This window comes from Podarcis pityusensis (genome assembly GCF_964106645.2).
Source record: "Podarcis pityusensis genome assembly, chromosome: 2".
NCBI lineage: Eukaryota > Metazoa > Chordata > Lepidosauria > Squamata > Lacertidae > Podarcis > Podarcis pityusensis.
This window is the reverse complement of record NC_138029.1, coordinates 108,415,517-108,436,630: the sequence shown is the minus strand read 5'-3', so window position 1 is coordinate 108,436,630 and position 21,114 is coordinate 108,415,517. Positions and strand designations below refer to the sequence as shown.

The 21,114-nt window shown below is 48.5% G+C and overlaps 1 protein-coding gene across 5 annotated transcripts; it reads left to right on the top strand.

The window, feature by feature from the left end:
* Window positions 1-3,636: 3,636 nt before the first annotated feature.
* On the top strand, window positions 3,637-19,957 carry RNF225 (ring finger protein 225). 5 transcript variants are annotated; one of them, XM_080993312.1, is made up of 3 exons: window positions 3,637-3,801; window positions 5,763-6,205; window positions 17,221-19,957. In XM_080993312.1, the coding sequence occupies exon 3, from the start codon at window positions 17,269-17,271 to the stop codon at window positions 18,025-18,027; it is 759 nt and encodes a 252-aa protein (XP_080849438.1). In that variant the 5' UTR covers window positions 3,637-3,801; window positions 5,763-6,205; window positions 17,221-17,268; the 3' UTR covers window positions 18,028-19,957. The 5 variants fall into 5 exon arrangements, with proteins under 5 accessions (XP_080849438.1, XP_080849437.1, XP_080849439.1 ...); XM_080993311.1 differs by lacking the exon at window positions 5,763-6,205 and having other exon boundaries at window positions 3,639-3,801; XM_080993313.1 differs by lacking the exons at window positions 3,637-3,801; window positions 5,763-6,205 and adding an exon at window positions 9,124-9,236.
* The last annotated feature ends 1,157 nt before the right edge of the window (window positions 19,958-21,114 follow it).

The window sequence follows — 21,114 nt, the reverse complement described above, 5'->3', positions numbered from 1 at the left end:
AAAACTTTACCTCAGGATGAGAACAGAAATTGTGCAGCGGCAGTGGGAGGCCCAATTAGCTAAAGTGGTACCTCAGGTTAAGAACAGTTTCAGGTTAAGAACGGACCTCCAGAACAAATTAAGTTCTTAACCTGACGTACCAGTGTATGGGGTTGCGGCGCTCATCTTGCTTTCAGGCCGAGGGAGACAGCGTTTGTCCACAGACAGCTTTCTGGGTCATGTGGTCAGCATGAATAAACCGCTTCTGACGCAATGGGATGCCATGGCGGAAACCAGAGCGCACGGAAATGCCGTTTACCTTCCTGCCGGAGCGGTACCTATTTATCTACTCACACTGGCGTGCTTTCAAACTGCTAGGTTGGCAGGAGCTGGGACAGAGCAACGGGAGGTCACCCCATCGCAGGAATTCGAACTGCCGACCTTCTGATCGGCAAGCCCAAGAGGCTCAATTGTTTAGATCACAGTGCCACCCGCGTCCTGTTTCAGCAGGATATGCATTGACTGGAAATGAAACAGCATGAGACAGTGCCCCAGAACATTTGCAAGTGCAAATGGTGTTGAAATGATGATTGTGTATGACCACCCCAGTACTGTCGTGATGGATGCAGAATAAAATGGATGTCTGGAGGCGCCCACTGAGAATCAAATCCATGGATGAAGAACCCAAGGGGTGATCTTTTGAGGCAGTTGAGGGGCGGCTTTCTCACAGTTCTTCAGCTCTTGCTGAACTACAAGTCCCTAGCAGTGGTCATGCTGGCCAGGCTTTGTGCCTTAGGCAGTCCCTTAGGGTGACAAAGGAGATGAAGGTTCCTGTACCTTTCACAGCTTTGTGAAAATGGGAATTTTGGAAGGTGCAGTTGTTGTGCCGGGGTGGTGGTAGGTGGGGGAGACAAAAGCACCAATCTGCACACACTCCTTCACCTGGGGAAGAAGAACTTGTGTCCCTCCATATTTTGTTGGACTGACTCCAACTCCTATCAGGTATAGCCAAGTTCAGGGATCCATCGCCCCTCCTCCGTTCTACACTATTAAAAAATGCAGGAGTGCAGTACTTCATTTGTCATGTCATTATTTCGCTAGATAGTGTGGAGCAGTATTTGCCAGCCAGGCACCCTCCCAACATTTTGGGCTACGAAACCCCACCTGCGCTGGCTTTTGGGAGTTGTAGTCCAACCTGGGGGCACCTGGTTGGCAAAGATCGGTGCAGAGGATCAAACAGGTTTCTCATGCACAGCTCAAGGTGGCCAACGTGAAGGGGGAGCTCTTCTTCAATGTTGAGGTTTCCGCCCCCCAGGTTCTCTTCTGAGTTTTTTTCCAGTCCTGGCAAGGGCAAAACAGATCCGGTTCTGTTGGCTGTGGGAGGTGTGGGCTGGTTAGGCAAGTCAGACTTGAACAGAGACCAGGCAAGTCTTCAGGAACCTCAGCCGTTTTGTGTTTTGCTGTTGGGGCAGATGTCGGGTGACACCCCTCCTTCTGAGAATGGGCAGGAGGCAATGAAGAGGTCAGGGGACAGTCCAAGCGCTGTTGTTTTTTTGCAAGGGGGGGGGGGAGGATATTCTAGTAGCAAACCTGGGAGCCTTTCAGCTTCAAAGTGTGTGTAGAAGTACAGTATATAAAATTTTGTAAATCAAACCTCCTTTGAGCTTTTATCCTTAAATAACGCGGGTGGCAGTTGTGCCCATAAAGAGAAAGAGATTATTTGTTTGTTTGTTTCTTTCCTATTCAATTTCCACCCCACCCTTCCTCTCAAAGAAGCCCAGAGAAACACATATGGTAACTAAGCAGCAAAACAATATAATTGGAACAGCACATTCATCCCTCAAAGGATTCTGGGTACTGTCGTCTCACAGAGTTATCATTCCCAACCATCCTTAACAACCTGCAGGGCCCAGAATTCTTTGAGGGAATGAGCGTGTTTTGGATGTGCTTTAAAGATACACCCAAAGTTCTGTTTCAGAGCAGACCATTAAAAAGACTAGACTAAGGTTACCAGATTTTTTCCCAGTGAATCCAGGGACACTTTTCAACTTCCTACTAAATAGATTGATTTTGTCAGGGGATTGATTTGTAAATCTGGAAACTGTCCCCAGGAAACAGGGACGTCTGGTAACCTTAGACTAGACCCAAGTTAATTAACTTCAACAGGTCTCCCCTGAGCATGACTAAAGTTAGAGGAAACCTACAATAAACAAAAACATGTAAAATACTGAGAAAATGAGAACGTCTAAAAATGTGTGGAAACAGTCATTCACAGATGGTAATGTCAAGGTTAGGGACGCGGGTGGCGCTGTGGGTAAAACCTCAGTGCCTAGGACTTGCTGATCGTAAGGTCGGCGGTTCAAATCCCCACGGCGGGGTGAGCTCCCGTCGTTCGGTCCCAGCTCCTGCCCACCTAGCAGTTCGAAAACACCCCTAAGTGCAAGTAGATAAATAGGTACCGCTTTATAGCGGGAAGGTAAATGGCATTTCCGTGTGCTGCGCTGGTGCCGGCTCGCCAGAGCAGCTTCGTCACGCTGGCCACGTGACCTGGAAGTGTCTTCGGACAGCGCTGGCCCCCGGCCTCTTGAGCGAGATGAGCGCACAACTCTAGAGTCGGTCACGACTGGCCCGTACGGGCAGGGGTACCTTTACCTTTTTAATGTCAAGGTTGCCGGGAGCAGTATTTCACAGCCATTTGATGCCTGGGTGAATAGGAATGTTTCAAAATCCCCCTGAAGGTTAATCCTGAGGGGAAAAGATGGACCTCATTCAAAAAATGAAGTGTCACCACTGAGAAGGCCCTGTCATGGATCAACACCAACTGAGGCCCATGTTTGCACTATACATTTAAGCACTATGACGCCACTGTCATGGCTTCTCCAATGAATCCTGGGAGCTGTGGTTTGTTAAGGGCGCTATTTCCCTCCCAGAGCTACAATTCCCAGAATCCCTCACGGAGAGGGAATGGTTTTTAACCACTCTGGGAACAGCATATTACTTGACTGATATATGAAGACTTTTCAGGCTTTGGTACTCTAGATCTAAGAACTTTGCCAGTGAATCTCATTTTTCAAACCATCTGAGGAAGAAGAGGACCCCTGGACCGCCAGTTGTAAACCACTGCTGTTCTCTTTGTGGGGTTTGTTCTCCCCATCTGCTCTTTCCTCCGCGCACATCTTGCACCTCTGAAAATCAACATTTTGAGATTTATGACCAGCTGTAATAAATCTACAGGGGAGAGAAGGCGCTAGGTGGCAGGGGACAGCTTATAAAATGATTTAGGGTGGGTTGGGGGGCTCCATCCCATAGAATCCTTTGCACCCACTTTAATTTTCAAAAGAGCTCTTTCCTCACATAGTAATGCACGGCAAATGTGCTGCTGTCGACCTGCTGTAGGCCATGTATAAGAAGGTGACCAGTTTATAAGGACCGGTGTTTACAGGCCAAAAGAGCCTCTGTCCTGCGAGAAGGCTGGACTCTGCAGCTTGCAGTTGGTGTCGCGGCTGGAAGGAGGCACTCTGGGAACCTTGAGGAAGGATTATGTGCCGGCAAATTCCTCCCCAAGCAGCCTGAAAGAGAGAATGTGGCGGCACCGGCTCGGCCACCCCTGCCTTGCCTCGCAGCAGGTGGAGCCCTGAGGTGGGGTGTGACCTGGGAATACATTCTCTCCAGGGGGCAGATTCCAGTGGCAGGGAGTGGCTGCGAGCAAGCGGGCGACTGGAGACACGAGAAGGCACCGTGAGACGGGCAGGAGAGAACCTGGCACTCAGCTAGCTGGAGACAGAGCTCTCTTGCAGGAAAACGTCTGCCGTTCGAGATCAGGTGAGGCTTTGCAAAGAACTGGCAGGGGTGGGCCAGGAAGGAACAGGGGGCTGCAGACAGATGGGCAGGAGTTTGGGGGGACTGGCAGAGATTGTGAAAGGGGGCAAGTCCTCCAAAATGGGGCCAGCTGAGAGCAGAAGGTGCTCAATGCAGGAGCGAAAGAGAGGGAAACCTTTTGATGTGGCTGGAAGCTGATTTCCAGGTGACACACAGTATGTTGAAAACTATTCCTAGCGATGCACTCAGTGGATGCTGGATGTCTGCTTGTTTGTTTTGGGCAATATTGGCATGCGATTGTGATACATTGGGTTTAAAACTGCCCCTCTGGGAAGGTGGTGGGCAACCATCCAATGCTGAGAACCTCCTCCTAAAAACAGACAATGAATACAGTACAAACTTGCTTCTAGTCCCCGTGGTTCCAGGAAAACCTATGAAGGCCATTTCTGCTAATCGCTTAATATTTAGAATGAAATCGGTAGACAAAGAATGGACGTATTGCATAGATAGGGATTTCTAACGTCTGCAACAGGACTCAGTCCATCCCATAACAAGGAAATCCCATGGTGGGCATATGGGAGCTGTTTGTAGTTATCCAGCCGTGTGAGGGAAGTGCACTCTGCATATGCTCAGGGCACTCTGTCACAGGTGTGCCTGACTTCACATATTCCGGGATTGCATACTCAATCTGGAAATTAGTTTTGTGGTCTGTGGTGGGTTCCAAGTTCAGCAAAGCTCTGTATTTTGAGATCACTCCCTTGCTTGGTCTCTGCTTCGAGGCCCTGCGATCCAGGAATGTGACCCTCGTCGTGTTTTCAGGTGGTCCCGAGGACCACAATTGAAATAGCAGAGGAAGGCGCTGAAGAGTCAGAGATTTCTTTGAAGAGGCTGTGCAAAAGAAAAAGAAAGAAAGAAAGAAAGAGCAAGCTAGCCTCTTCAGCAGCACCAAAAGAGAAAAGAAAAAAAGGCTAGCCTCTTCAGCAGCGCAAACAGCAACAGCCATGAAAACCTGAGAGCACTCCTGAGCTGTTTGCACAGTTCTCCTGTGTGTGTTTGTGAGCAGACAGCTTTGCTTGATCAGGGCTATAGAGAGGCCGGTAGTGGAAAATTAGGGAGCCTTTCTGGAAAGCAGGGGCCATCGGGTGGGATGGAGGAATGTAGTGGTACACAAAGAACAAGGCAAACAGAATAACTCCTTGCCTTTGTTTATATGTACTGCCTTTGCTCTGCTTGCATCCCATATTTCACGTTTGAAGCCGCAGGTGAGCAATAATAGAGAAATACAGGACAATCTGTACATGGGCTTCAGGTGTCTTAAGGACAGTGCCTATTACTCATTTCCCTGGCTAAAACACTGTCCCTCTGTTACCTTTTAAAAAAGGAAGTCTCTCTAGAATTAGTTTAGGATATCTTTAGGCGCCAGGCAAAAACATTCCTCTTCTCCCAGAACAATCTATGGCCTTTTAAACTGGATGGCGGTATTGTTTTTATTTGTTACTATGCTATGTGTTTTTGTGTTTTTATATTGTCAACCGTCCTGTGATCCTCGGATGAAGGGCGATATAGAAATTTAATAAATAATAAAAATAAAATCGCATTGGTGATTACACACTTGCACTAGAGTCCTCCAGGGCTGTGTATACATTTAAAACACATTCCTATTCCTCCCCTCACCCCATTAAAAAAAAAATCGTCTGAAAAATCCAATTAAGAAAAATCCTGTGAAAAATTTCCGTTAAGAGTACTGATAATTGGATGATTTTTGTTGTAACTTTGTATTACAGTGGTACCTCGGGTTAAGAACTTAATTCGTTCTGGAGGTCTGTTCTTAATCTGTTACTGTTCTTAACCTGAGGTACTACTTTAGCTAATGGGGCCTCCTGCTGCTGCCGCGCCACCACCGCGCAATTTCTGTTCTCATCCTGAAGCAAAGTTCTTAACCTGAGGTACTATTTCTGGCTTAGCAGAGTCTGTAACCTGAAGCATCTGTAATCTGAAGCGTCTGTAACCCGAGGAACCACTGTATTGCAATTCAAATATGAATCACCTTCTAAACTGCTGTCTTCATGTGATGTACACATGAGATCTACACAACCGTAGCTGTGTGAATATTCTTTAAGGAGAGGGGTATGTGTGATTTAAAGTCTACATAGCCCAGTTTTCAGGACTCCTTCCAGAAGTGTCTCGGATATGGTTCGCCGAGTCTTGCGAGGAACGGTTGGAAGTGCTGCGTGAGTTTAGCCTTGATGGTCGCCTTCAAATACCTGAAGGGCTGTCATGCAGAAGACGTTTCTCCACAGGCCAGAACTAGAACAAATGGGAGGAAATGGCAAGGAAGGAGGTGTTGGCTGAATCTTCTCAACAGCCCAAACTGTTTGACGGTGCAGCACACAGCTCTCCGGAGAAGGTTGGACCTTCCTTCACTGCAATTATTTAGGAAGAGGCTGGGCAGCTGTCCCTAGCTGCATCTTGCAATGCAATCCTGCGTTAAGAACACAATGGCTCCTACGTTTGCCTTTTGAAGGATGCCCTGTTAGTTAAGATAAGTTGTGGGAGTTCCTCACTGTCTCCTCTGGTACGGGGATCTGAGGAGGCAGCGATTTGGTTTTTGTTGTGTTTTTGCAATATTCTTTATTGAGTTTGCTTATTAGTACAGTGGTACCTTGGGTTACATAAGCTTCAGGTTACATACGCTTCAGGTTACAGACTCCACTAACCCAGAAATAGTACCTCGGGTTAAGAACTTTGCTTCAAGATGAGAACAGAAATCGTGTGGTGGCGGCAGCAGGAGGCCCCATTAGCTAAAGTGGTGCTTCAGGTTAAGAACAGTTTCAGGTTAAGAACGGACCTCTGGAACGAATTAAGCACTTAACCCGAGGTACCACTGTACAGTTATTCATTTCATTCTTCAAAACATAAAAAATACATTAAAAAACCCCCAGAATAAAACAACATCTTTAACAGTGACTTCCCTCTACCACATTGCTGGTACTGACTTCTTTTTTCTTTTTAACTGTGTCCATTTTCACCTTTTGAGTCATTGAACTCACATGGCAAACATTATCTGTCTGTTAACTAGTTTGTGAAAATTACTCAAAGCGTATTAGAGGTTTTGTTTGGGAACAATGTTTTTCTAAGTATACTCTGTAACACTCCCATTCAGTTTTAAATTTTTGATTTGATTTGTTTTCTTCATGATGGCCTCTGTCATCTTTGCTAGTTCTAACTATTCACATCATTTAATTTGCCATTCTTCCTTCGTTGGAATTTTCTCTCCTTTCCAATTTTTTGGCAATCAACATTCATGCAGGAGGCAGCGATTTGTGTGCCATCCTGTGTTCACTGCAACCAGCGCTATTTCCATTCTGCTGCAGTCTGGCTTCTGCTGAAATATACATTGATCGCAACTAATGTATTTCAATGGAAAGGAAAGGGCCAAAACAATACCGGGGACAACATTTATGTGTAACCTCCTGCGGACTAAAAAATCCCAACAATTGCAAATGCCACCCACATTCATTTTCAGTGTATCTGAAGAAGTGTACATGCACATGAAAGCTCATACCAAGAACAAACTTAGTTGGTCTCTAAGGTGCTACTGGACAATTTTTAAAATATATATTCATTTTTGTGGTTTCCGTTCCTGACCTCGGGCAAACAAACATGAGAATTGCGGCAATTTCCAAATCCCATTTCCAATGTCTTGAGCAGTGGTGGAGGAAGCTGCTTGGGCGCCCGGGGCGGTGTGCCCGGGGCAGGGTGAGCCACACATAGGGGCTGGGCAGACTGCACGGCCTCCAGAGTCTATTTGCCTCCTCCCACTCAGCTGCCCTACAGCTGGTGGGGAGGCAGCGGGCGGACCATTTGGGCAAGCCAGAGCCTGTGCGCACCCGAGCCCCGCGTCTCTCCTGGGGCAGGCCCCGCGGTGAGTGCCACCTGGTATTTTGTCACCCTCCTCAGTGGTGACACCTAGGGTGGTCTGCACCCACTGTAGCCCCCTTCCTCTGCCCCTGAGTCTCAAGAAGAAAAATCTGGGAAGATGGTGCCCCTGGCCTCTAAGGCACATGCTAAAAGCCAGCTGCACCATTTGGCGGTCTGAGGCAGCTGCCTCAGGCAGCTGACTTTGGATGTCATCAAAAGGCAGAAAGCTGTTAGTCATTCAGTTTATTGCTGTACTTGTACTGCCAGGGAGGGGAGAGGTACTTCTGGGAATCTGCCTCTGGTGCCCCAGATCCCTTGACCTGCCTTGAATACTAGGCACTTTGTCTTGGGTCAGGGGTGTTATTTGTTCCTCTGCTGGCCCCCAAGGTTTCTTGGACTGGCCCTGACGAACGCAAGTGTACGGACATCAGCACTAAGACCTCATTGCAATACTCAGTCCCCTGTTTCAGTCTGGGTATTTGTAGTAATTGGCAGTTACAGTGTTTATTTATTTCATGAAATTTATGTACAGTGGAACCTTGGGTTACATACATTTCAGGTTACATATGCTTCAGATTACAGACTCCGCCAACCCAGAAATAGTACCTTGGGTTAAGAACTTTGCTTCAGGATGAGAACAGAAATTGCGCAGCAGCAGCAGCAGCAGCAGCAGCAGCGGTAGCGGGAGGCCCCATTAGCTAAAGTGGTGCTTCAGGTTAAGAACAGTTTCAGGTTAAGAACGGACCTCCGGAATGAATTAAGTATGTAACCAGAGGTACCGCTGTACTGCTTGAGTGTAAACCTCAGAGCGGTTTACCCCCCCCAAAAGCAATAAAATTATCGCTAAAAAATTTAAAACCAGAATCTAAAACATACGGAAAGTTACAAACCCCACAACAGAGCAGACTAAAACAAACTCATACGAACTTTCTAAACATCTAGGTAGTCTTGTCTAAATAAGAATGTCTTCAGCAGGCACCCAAAAATGATAGAGGCTGGTAATATTAAAGTTACTAATATTAGTAGTATTATGGGTTAAGATCCCTACCAATTACTGCAAGCCATTTACTGCAATATCTTTTTATCTGTATATTGCCTTTCATGCACAATAACCAAGTGGTGTGCAGAAAGCAAACATACAAGAGACCTACAAAATCCAGATCAAAACGACAGCCACTAGCTTGGGTGTGGAGAATCTTTTTCTGCCCAAGGGCCACATTTCATCTGAGGTGACACTCTGGGGTCCAAGTGCTGGTGGTGGGTGGAGCTAGAGATAAAAGTGGGTGGAGTAACTCATGTCATTTTTACCTTTGTACAGTGTGTGTGTATAAGCTAGCTTACTCCAGCCTGGGGTGCTATGGGAGAGGTAGTACCTCTGGTGGGGGACACATTGTGCTCCTTCTAGGGTAGTTTGTTCACCTTTGGTCCCCACCCTGTGCTCAGCTCTCACCTGCGGTTCCTGGAAGCTGACAGTGGCCACACCCCAGGAAATGGCTTTGACTGACTGGACAAACCAGGTGAGGGAAGCCAATGGGTCTCAAACCCTCAGTGAGTTAGGAATTTCCCTTGCATGCGAAGACAGGCTTTGGCAGATTGAACAGACGAGACCAACAGTGGATCCAATGGTCAAGAAGGCAGTTTCTCCACATGCTGTAGAGGGACGTGAGGGGCAGATGGGGCCTGCCAACCTGGGAAGGTAGCAATGGAAAACTCTGATGGAAACCTCCACTGCATTGAGGGCCATATAGGAGACAAGAAAAGGCTAAGGAGTAAACCCTACTACACAAATCTGGAGTTGAGGTCCCTAAGACGGTTGGATATGTCTTCTTCCAGTATCTCCTGCAACCCAGCTGGTGCCAAACACATTGCTCTGCTTTCTGTTGGACCACATCAATGAGGCTGAGAGGGGAGTCTTGTCGTCTGGACAGTGGTTCTGCAGGAATGGTGCCTACTACAGAAAAGGCCATCTCTCTCCTTGCCACTAGAATAAGCCTCGTCAGGTCGAGGCACGACCAGGAGAGCGTCATCATCCTTTGAGGTTAGGGCAATTCTTTCTGGCTGTCAGTGGCTACTGGAGACCATTTTGTTTTGTTTTATTGACAAAGCTGCTTGTATGCCGCCATTCCATTGGTGTTGCTTGGGAATTGGAAGAAACCGAAAAAGTCGACGCCATTTTGAAATCTCTGGTTAAAACCAGTGCAGGTTCGAAAGGTTCCGTTGGGCATCTTGGTTCAAAAAAGATGCCCGCCTGAATCCAAACATGGAGGACAACCTGCACCTTGATCTCAGGAACCATCGTGCAGATTTGGGTTATGCTCTCTTAAAGGTAAAGGTAAAGGGACCCCTGACCATTAGGTCCAGTCGTGGCCGACTCTGGGGTTGCAGTGCTCGTCTCAATTTATTGGCCGAGGGAGCCGGTGTACACCTTCTGGGTCATGTGTCCAGCATGACTAAGCCGCTTCTGGCGAACCAGAGCAGCGCACGGAAACGCCGTTTACCTTCCCGCTGGAGTGGTACCTATTTATCTACTTGCACTTTGATGTGCTTTCGAACTGCTAGGTTGGCAGGAGCAGGGACTGAGCAACTGGAGCTCACCCCTTCGCAGGGATTCGAACCGCCGACCTTCTGATCGGCAAGTCCTAGGCTCTGTGATTTAACCCACAGCGCCACCCGCGTCCCTCTTAAGAGGTGCCCAAATGCGTAGAAAAGGCAGAAACGACTTTTCAAAATTTTAGTAGATGTGTGATTGTGGAGCAAGCGAATGAAACACACCATCGCTCTAGAAGAGAGTGCAGAAGAGGCAGGTTGTGCATGTGGAGGTGACTCCTTTTCGTGAGTCTACCTGTTTGTTTTAAAAGCATCTTCACCCTGCTCTTCAGCCAAAGCAGGCTGCTCAAGCTGTTTGCAAGTAACAGAAACAAGGCAGTCCCTGCCCTGAGGCAGGCAATCTTAAAAACACAACACAAAAGGGGAAATTATTTCAAGGCGGGGAAAGAACAACAGGCGGCTCGGAGTTTAGGTGCAGTAGCAGCCGACTGGGATGGAAAAATCTCAAGGAGAGGCGGACAGACACTGCTGGTCTTTCAGCAGTGCCAAAGGAGAGGCCTGCCAATCCCTTTCTCCCTCTCCTGAAGCCTGATGGATTGGAGCAGGTCTAGTTATTACACATCCATCTGACCCTATTTTTACCTGTCAAAAGCTGTCAAACATTATCCTCAAAATCCACATGTCATCATGGCACAGACTAAGGCCACCTTCACACCAAACATCTGAAAGCTACGATGCCACTTTAAACAATCAAGAATTATGGGAGCTGTTATTCGTTAAGGGTGCTGAGTGTTGTTAGGAGACCCCCTCTATCCCCCTCACAGAGCTACAATTCCTTGAGTGGTTTCAAAACTAATCTTTGCAGGGAATGCTAGGAAATCGTAGCTCTGTGAGCCAGATGCGAAGGCTGCAAAAGTTGGCACAGGTTTGGAGGGGTTCCAAATGTTGGGGTTCGTAGTTAATTTTACTGCGGATATGGATTTCCCAGCAACCCTCAGCACCATAAACAAACTACATATACAGAACATACAACCATGAACCTGAGAAGAGCTGGATCAGGCCAGTGGCCATCTAGACCAGCTTCCTGTTCTTACAGTAGCCGACTAGATCCCGTGGGTAATCCCCCAAGCAAGACCCGAGAGCAAGAGCCCTCTCCCCTCCTGCGATTTCCAGCAACTGGGATTCAGCAGCAATTCTGCCCCCCAACCATGAAGGCAGAGGTCTAATAGTCATGAGGTCTAATAGCCATAGGGACACGGGTGGCGCTGTGGGTTAAACCACAGAGCCTAGGACTTGCTGATCAGAAGGTTGGCAGTTCGAATCCCCGCAACGGGGTGAGCTCCCGTTGCTCGGTCCCAGCTCCTGCCCACCTAGCAGTTCGAAAACACGTCAAAGTGCAAGTAGATAAATAGGTACCATTCCAGTGGGAAGGTAAATGGCATTTCCGTGCACTGCTCTGGTTCGCCAGAAGCGGCTTAGTCATGCTGACCACATGACCCGGAAGCTGTATGTAAAGCGAGATGAGCGCCGTAACCCCAGAGTCATCTGTGACTGGACCTAATGGTCAGGGGTCCCTTTACCTTTACCTTTACCTAATAGCCATGGATAGACTTATTCTCCAGGAGATAAATACAATATTCACGTTATGCACTCTTTTCCCCATCTGTATGGATTTTGGTACACATTCTTTGCCTCGAGAACTGTATTGAAAAATTTGTTGTTAAAGAGTGTCATCTGTTGTTCTGGAAAGTCGAAATCTGATCAATTTGGCTTCAAAAACAAACCGACTTCCGCTGCCACCCCTGGTTGCCAGGCTCAAATGAGATGAAGGCAGAAAGCGAGAGACAAAATTTCAATAATTCTTCCTGTCAGGTTTGAGATTCTCGTGATGTGGAGCTTCCGGACCCCCAAGCAGAGGGCAGGGAGCGTATGTGCATGAATTGGCGGGCGGCAACATTAAAAAAAGGAGAAACCAGCAGCCCCTTCTGTGGTTCCTTTAACAGTAGCTTTCCATCTTTGCCTTTAGCAGGTGATAACGCTTATCTCCTTTCTGTGAAAAGCTTTACTTGCCTATCTGAGCAGAGCAGGGTCCTGTTAAACTAAGCCACAAAAGTTTCTTCCTCCTTCCTGCTCAAATTGGCAGCACTAGAGAGTTGCCAGAGGTTCATTTGCTCATGAGATTATTCCGGATTTTGAAAGGAAGAGTTTGTTACAGGAGAACAAGGATCTCAAAGGCAGAGTAGATGTTCTGTCTTTCAAAACACAAGAGCTCCTTAAGCTGATGGTAAGTCCCGAAATAGGATGGGGTGTGCTTAGTGGAACTGATAGGGGGTGGTGGAAGGAGGGGGGAGGACAATCAGATGGCCAGGTGTCCTGGCTGCACCTTTAACAGTGGGGCAAAACAGGGAATTGTGTAACCTGCAGCTGCTGGGCTTCCCCTGTTCTACCTCACTCTTAAAGTTGCATCGAGGACACCTGTCCTCTTTCACACCTGGCTTACTATCCCAGCCGGGAAGAAGCAGTCATGGCTGAGTTCAGCATGCTGTCTTGAGATGAAATGTTTCCAGGAACTTCACAGGAAACGGAGAAGGGAATTTCTCGGGGTGGAGAGGGGGTGACGCTTTGCAGAAAGCAGAAAGCCTTTGCAGCTCTTGTTTTTAGCATGTTTCTCAATCCCACAGGGCTCTGTGCCCCTTCCAAACCTGTGTGCATGTATGTCTGTGGTAAAATGTATAAGATCAAGCTTGCCAAACCAGTTCCTTTGTCCCAGGTAATGGCTTTGGCTGGGATCCTGCTTAGATTAACACACCTTCCCCCAACCCTGTGGAGGATGCTGCTGGCTTCCTAGTGAAAGCGGTGTTTGGCGGGTCCATTCTTGTGGAACATTTCTTCCAACAGAACAGGATCCTGTGGCTATCCCAGTGTTTTGGACTACAACTCCCATCATCCTCGACCATTAGCTGTGCTGGTTGGGGCTGATGGGAGCAGGAGTCCCACACCTGGAGGGCTGAAGGCTACCTCCCCAGAGCTTTGCTGGAATGTGAGGAGAAACGCCTACAGTGGTACCTCGGGTTACAGACGCTTCAGGTTACAGACTCCGCTAACCCAGAAATAGTACCTCAGGTTAAGAACTTTGCTTCAGGATGAGAACAGAAATCGTGTGGTGGCGGCAGCTGCAGGCCCCATTAGCTAAAGTGGTGCTTCAGGTTAAGAACAGTTTCAGGTTAAGAATGGACCTCTGGAATGAATTCAATTCTTAACTCGAGGTACCACTGTACATCAGGGGTCAGCAAGCTTTTTCAGTAGGCGGCTGGTCCACTGTCCCTTGTGGGGGGCCGGACTATATTTTGAAGGAAAAAAAGAAGGAATTCCTATGCCCCACAAATAACTCAGAGATGCATTATAAATAAAAGGACACATTCTACTCATGTAAAAACACGCTGATTCCTGGACTGTCCGCAGGCCAAATTTAGAAGGCGATTGGGCCAGATCCGACCCCCTGGCCTTAGTTTGCCTACCCACGATCTACATGGTTAATGACCCATAATGCCTCAGATGAAGCCTAGTCCTTTGGGGTGGCAGTGCTAAACCCTTCCTTTCTGGAAGCTGTTCTGTATTAAAATAATGAGCAGGATAATTCTGCCGTTCCTGCTAAGGATCAGAACAGCTTGAGAAGGCTATGGATTGGCGAACCAGAGAGGAATGGCAAACCAAACTGATGGACTATGCCGAAATGGCAAAACTGACCGGAAAGCTCAGAAACCAAGAAGACAAAAAGTTTATAAAAGAATGGGGAAAAATTATAAGTTATTTAGGAGACCACTGTAGGCAGATGGAAACACTGGCAGGATTTTGATTTCACTTGTAGTCCAACAAATACCGTGGACCATATAGACTGATATAAAAGTTAAGAGTATGGAAGAATATGCAGTTGTAAATGTTCAAAACAGGACCCCATGGGGGGTGGGGGGGGGAAGTCACGAGATTCAGAGAGGAATCTCTGTACATGGATTTATATTTGGATTTTTATAACTTTGTAGTTGTAAAACCAAATAAACATGATTTCAAAAAGAAAAAGAGAAGGCTGTGGTTTGGGACTGAGACACCTTGTTTATGGGATGGGATGAGGGGGGGTTCATGGTAGGGTCAGGGGTGAATGTTTAGAGTCAGTGAGATGCACTTTGATAATTATAGCAAAGAGGGCAGGCTAGGCTAGCTGATCTACGCCAGCCTGTGGGGTGGGCTTGAGGAGGAACCAGCTGCTCTCAAAACTCTGTTCAGATAATATTTCTGCAAGTGACTGGATGTTTTTGAGGGACAGCAGAATCATAATCTTGCACGCGGATCCTGCTTGTGGGCTTCTCAAAGGTATCTGGTTGGTTGCTATGAGAAAACAGGAAGCTGGGCTAGACTTGCCACGGGCTTGATCCTGCAGGCTCTTCCTCTTCCTCCCTTTCATGTTCATCGTGACTTCTGAGCAGAACCCTGTGTGTTGACAGACGGTATGCAGGCAGGCTATCTTGGTTGTGGAAGTGGCAGGAGAAGATGAGAGCCACTTTTTGCACATTCAGTCACAGATTCTGCAAGTTTTTCCTGCTTGGCAGGGGGTTGGACTTGATGGCCCTTGTGGTCTCTTCCAACTCTATGATTCTATGATTCTAAGTGTCCTGGGAAAAATAACAGGGCATCCCGTTTTGCCCTCCTGCAGGAGCATAGCAGTCACTTTGGGCACCATGATCTTGCATGATTTTGTGCCAATATCTCCCCCCCCCCCCAAAAAAAGTGTTTTTTTTTCAGGGCCGTAATCTTGTGGCGCTGTGGGTTAAACCACAGAGCCTAGGACTTGCTGATCAGAAGGTTGGCAGTTCGAATCCCTCCCATTGCTCGGTCCCTGTTCCTGCGTCCCTAGCAGTTTGAAAGCACGTCAAAGTGCAAGTAGATAAATAGGTACCGCTCCGGCGGGAAGGTAAAAGGCGTTTCCGTGTGCTGCTCTGGTTCACCAGAAGCAGCTTAGTCACGCTGGCCACATGACCCGGAAGCTGTACGCCGGCTCCCTCGGCCAATAAAGCGAGATGAGCGCCGCAACCCCAGAGTCGGCCACGACTGGACCTAATGGTCAGGGGTACCTTTACCTTAACCTTTAATCTTGTGCAGCGCTCTAAAACTCATGTTTTGGGGCACTGTGCTCTCACTCCACAAAAAAGCATGTATTTTGGGCTCTGTGATCTTGCTCGGCCAGGAAGACACAAGTCCCGGTTTGGGGACTGAACATGTTGGAGGATATGCAGTCACACAATGTGTGGTGTCTGAACAGCGGCAATAAAAGCTCTCTTCGCACATTACACAGGAAGTTGCCTTATAGATGGTTAGGCCATTGGTCTCTCTATCCCAGTGCTTCCAACACCAGTGTTGGGGAATATCTGTGGCCCTCCAGATGTTTCTGCACTGCAACTCCTGGCCACGGAGGATGGGAGTTGTAGTCTGACAAGCCACGGGTTCACCAACCCTGGTCTGGACTGGCTGGCTAGCTGAGACTCTGCTGGATTTCACACAGGGTTTTGTTTCTTGGCCCAACCTGGAGATGTCGTTGGGCATTGAACCTGGGACCTTCTGCATGCAAAGCAGATGTTCTACCCCTGAGCTATGGCTGAATCGCCTCTGGGAAGGGGCATCACGGTTACCAAAGGGCTGCATGTCCAGCCCAGTTCTCAAGGTCACCTGCTTCCTTCCAGCTGTAGAGGCTCCTTGCACAAATAGAAGCCTGAACTTAGGGGGCTGAAAATTGTATGGGGAGCCTGCATCAACAGAGAAGGTTCCTTGCTTCAGATATCAACCCTTAGCCCCTGAAGGCATGGTGCAACCTTGGGAGCTGGACTGAAACAGCAGGCCCTTTGTATAGTGTTGCTCCTCTGTACGAGTGGTGCATAAATAGGGCTGCAGTTTGGGGGTGGCACAAATCAGACTATTGTTCTTGTTATGTACTGAGTTGAATAGGATCCAGAATGCAGCAGTCTGATTGGTCCACAGGAGCCACCCAATCCAGCTCCAGGTGGAAGGGAATCCACAACCTGATTGGCCTACAGGAGAATCCCGGAATTAGCCAATCACGTGGGGCCCATTGTGTAAATAATGTATATAAGACAGACATTCTGGGAGAACTTCCATTCCTCCTCACCACTATGAGCTGAATAAAGAGCATGAAATCCACTCTCGACTCCATATATTTCAATTCTCAATTCCTGTGTTCCCCTTGGTTGAACTGGATAACCCACAGGGTACCTTCCAGCTCCACAATTCTATGATTCTACTAACGCTGGCAAGCATAAAATATGTCAGACCTGATTCTAGATTCAGGTAGGTAGCCGTGTTGGTCTGACGCAGTTGAAATAAATAAGAAAATTAAAAAATTGTCCAGTAGCACCTTAGAGACCAACTTTGTTCTGGGTATAAGCTTTCGTGTGCATGCAGCTTATACTCAGAACAAACTTAGCTGGTCTCTAAGGTGCTACTGGACATTTTTAAAATTTATTTTGAATATGTCAGACAGAATGTGTAAGAGAGACTAGGACCATTTACACGCTCTTCTCTGCACCCGCTGGGCTCCCACCACTGGTTTGGGAAGTGGTGCACCCATGAACATTAGACATAACCCATCTCTGTCCTGCCATTCTTTACAAAATGCTGTGCTTTGATGCACCCCCACAAACACAACCCCAGCTTTAATCCCGACTGAGAACGAGAATCGCTTAGCTGCCTTTTGAGCCCTGCACCAACTTTTAATGTGGTTTGCCTGGTTCCCCTCATCTGGATGCCCTTTCATGGTATCTCCAGATACAGTGGAACACCTCCCTTTTAATCCACATCGGGGAAGGTGGCTCCTGTACCGGTGTGGTTGTGCGGCCCCTTATCACCGGGGGTAAATATTTGGCCTCTCTCTCTCTCTCTCCTTTCTAGAAATGTCAACACGGGCCCAACCCAAGTCTCTGGGGCGGCTGAGCCGAGATGCTGCCTGCTGACACGGAACAGGAGGCCTCGGCCTCTGGGCGCAGCGTGGGGGTCAATGAGGCCATGGACCAGCCTGACGTCAGCTTCCAGCCCGAGGCCTCGGCCCAGCAGCCGGCCTGCAAGGAGGAGGCGCCCAGCGCCGAGCCCGGCGCCCTCGACTGCGTTATCTGCTTCACCCCTTACGACCGGCTCTTCCGGCTGCCCAAAGAGCTGAGCTGCGGGCACATCTTCTGCCTCGAGTGCCTGGCGCGCATCAACGTCTCTTCCGAGGATGTCAACGCCCTCACCTGCCCCATCTGCCGGGCCCCCACGGCCTTCCCCTCCCGCAAGGGGTTGCCGGGCCTCCCCACCCGCAGCGACCTCCTGGAGCAACTCTCTTCCATGCCCGCCGTCCCCCCGGGCTCCGTGCGCTTTGACCGTCGCCGGGGGCTGCTCTACCTGCCGGGCAGGGGCCGAGGCGGCACCCCAGCCGGGCCCAAGCCCGGGACTTCCCTCAACACCGTCAGCCTGAGTGTCGACGTTGGCAGGCCTGCGCCGCCAGGAGCCAACCGCAACCTGGCCCTCTCAGGCTGGCCGTTCTACGTGGCCTTGGCGGTTGCCCTCCTGGTTACCATTGGCTTAATTACCTGTGGCATTTACATATTTTTGATGCCGTCCATGTACACTGTTTCCATGGGAGGCCCACATCATAGTAACCAGAGTCTTGGGCCAGTGCCGAACTTGACCTCCAGCCCAGCACCTGGTTCTGTACCCTAGGGCTAAAGAGGGGCGAAGGAGAAAGGGTCCCGCTTGCCCTCTTCCTGTCTTCCAGTTGCCATTTGTAGCGGCTGCACCACTTGTAGCCTCCGATTGCACAGAGGCTGCTTGCCTCGCTCAGAAGCAGGATACTGAGGGAATTGCCACGTGTCCAAGACTGGCTGAAGCTGTGGAGGCACTTGCACTTTACCAGTTGCTTGAATGACCGGGAGAATTCTCACTGCAGCCATCTGGGGCCATGTTGCCTCAATATGGCATAACATGCCTTAAGTTACCGTCTATAATCTCGTCGCTGCACTCAGAAGCAGGGCAGTCCAGAGAGAACAAATCCACCTTCTCAATGCAAAATGAGTAAATGTGTGAATAGGACTATTGGGTTGGTCCAAGAAGGCAATGGCAGAACCCCGAGGTGATAAGACTTGCATATGATTTCTGGAGGAAGGGGATAAGGGGTTGCTTTTTGGGAAAACTCTCCTGCATAAAAACATACCAACCTGCGTAGTAGGAAAACTAGTTCAGCAGCAGTTGGGTGAAGACAGAAACTTTTCCTCCTTGGTGTGCTTGATTCTTAACTTGGGACAAAGGAAAGCAAATGAAGATGGGGTTCATAGGAGCACAATCCACTCTACCATCTCTGTGTGTAGAGTTTGCAGTATAGGCTCTAGATCTTTGGTGGGGAAGTTAACTTGGCCAGGGGGCCTCTCTCTGATCAGCCTCACCTCTCTGTTGCTGCCCATTCACTCACCCTGTCCATCACTGCCCGGGAGGAGAGGGGAAGGGGATTGGAGGTGGCTACTTCTCCTTGGACCAGTCCATGTTCACTTGCTGGGTGAGGGGATTCCCAGGGCTTTGGGAGTCAGCAGCGGTGGGGTCCCAGCTAGGATGTGGGGCCCCAGCAGATGCTCAGCAATGCTGACTTCTTGTACCAGGGCAATGCGAGTACAGCTTCTAAGGGATGACCATTTCTCCAGCTTCATCAACATGCACAAGGATGAGGACTTGAAAGCCTAAGTGTGCATGCTTGCAACTTGACACCATGTTGGAGGAATGGACAGGCTCTCTTGATTCTCACATTCGCAACTGCTAGCAAGACAGCCAGCTTGCTTTCTGCGTCTCAAACAGCTGCATAGCCAGCAAAAATTCAAATTGCATAGATGTGGCGAGAGGTTGGTGGTAGTGGCTTCACCTGTTAAATTTCTACCTGTCACACAGCAATTAAAGGCACAGGAGCCCTGTGGGGGTGGGGGGCAGCCCAGCACAGGAGGAAGGATAATCCGGTTTGGATTTGAGATTTCTGTCTTCATCACAGAGTCGTCATAACTTGTTATTGGACCTAGAGGGCAATAAATACAGGAGAGACCAACTTGGCTCGTTTTGGTGCCTTTTTAAGATACAGAAATAACCTGGTAAAGCACAGAAATGAACATGGTTGGCTGCCAGTTTCCTGCAGATCAGATTCCTGTCAATGTCACGCCAGTGGGGGGGTGAATTGGCAACCTGATTTCGCACCCACTCAAATTTAGTGCTCCAGCAAATTGTTTTCCATTTTATATTTCATGTCTTGCTTGTCTGCGCTGGGCAGCTGGGCAAGAGCCAACATGACTTCCTCCTTAAGTGATGCTGCTGGTCCAAAAACTCGGATATTCCTCGAAGACATAACCATATTTTTTTAAAAAAATGAAATCTACTACCAGCACAGGCCCACAGGTTTCTAAAGAACCCCTTGAGGATTTGTTCTGGATGGATACTTATGGATTTCCATGAACTGATCAAACTGATCTCCACTAACTAGAAACCTTGGGACAAATGCTGGAAGCTTGATTATGGACACTTCCCAATGTTTCCCACGGGACTGATTGAAGGGACTCCCCAAATATTTGTCTCTCCCTCCCTCTTTGTCTCTCCCCCCAATAAAATTTGTTTTCCAGAACAGTATTCGGTTTTTAAAAGAAGTTTTAAAACCCTGTGATTTCACAAATGGAATATAACACAGACCAATGTAAACATGCAGAGATATATTGCATAGAGAAGAGGGCAGGACATGGGAAAATGTTAAGGCATGTGGGATCTAGCTTTTTCCTCTGCTGGAAGGGCCACCACACATAACCAGGTATAAAGTAGTGGCACATGGGCCAAAGCTAATTGCCTACCTCAGCTCCTGAAGCTCACACTGGGACAACCTGTATATGCAGGTACAAAACTACAGGTGTGTTACTACAGATTCTAACAACAAACTTTAGGGCAGGGGAAACCTCCTTTGTTATTGCTGTTCTTATGACAACTGGGAAGCCCTTCCTGATCTACTGCAAATCACTCAGTAGATCCCCCACTGTACTTTCTTCTCCGCCTGCTCTAGACTTAGAGCAAGACTACTCTAGTGATAAGTTGGGTGGCCAGAATCTTACGGGCTGAATGATGAACACAGACAGCTGTCTATGCAAAGAACAGAATACGATAAAGGTAAAGGACCCCTGGACGGTTAAGTTCAGTCAAAGGTGACTATGGGGTGCAGCGATCCTCTCGCTTTAGGCCGAGGGAGCTGGAGTTTGTCCACAGACAGCTTTCCGGATCATGTGGCCAGCATGACTAAACTGCTTCTGGCACAAGAGAACACCGTGACGGAAACCAGAGTGCATGGAAACGCTGTTTACCTTCCCGTCACAGTGGTACCTAATTATCTACTCGCACTGGTGTGCTTTCAAACTGCTAGGTTGGCAGAAGCTGGGACAGAGCAATGGGAGCTCACCCCGTTATGCGGATTCGAACCACCAACCTTCCGATCAGCAAGCCCAAGAGGCTCAGTGGATTAGACCACATCCACACAATACAGTTAAAGCAGTTCCCAGGATTCTTTGGGGGAAGCCATGCCGGTTACACGTGGTATAATAGTCACGGCTTTCCCCCAAGGAATCCTGGGGCTTGTAGTTTGCTGAGTGAGCCAGCCAGTTAGAGCCTTCCTTCACAGCTCCTCTATCCTCCCCTACAAGCATCTTCCATTCCTACTCACCCACCCCCCACCTGAGTTTTCCATCAACCCGGCTACTGTAGGCTTAAGTGACAAAGCATATATTGTGCATGGATCAGAAG

What these genes read in the sequence shown, in the direction of transcription:
- RNF225 (XM_080993312.1), top strand. Translation starts at nt 17,269, where the DNA reads ATGCTGCCTGCTGACACGGAACAGGAGGCCTCGGCCTCTGGGCGCAGC.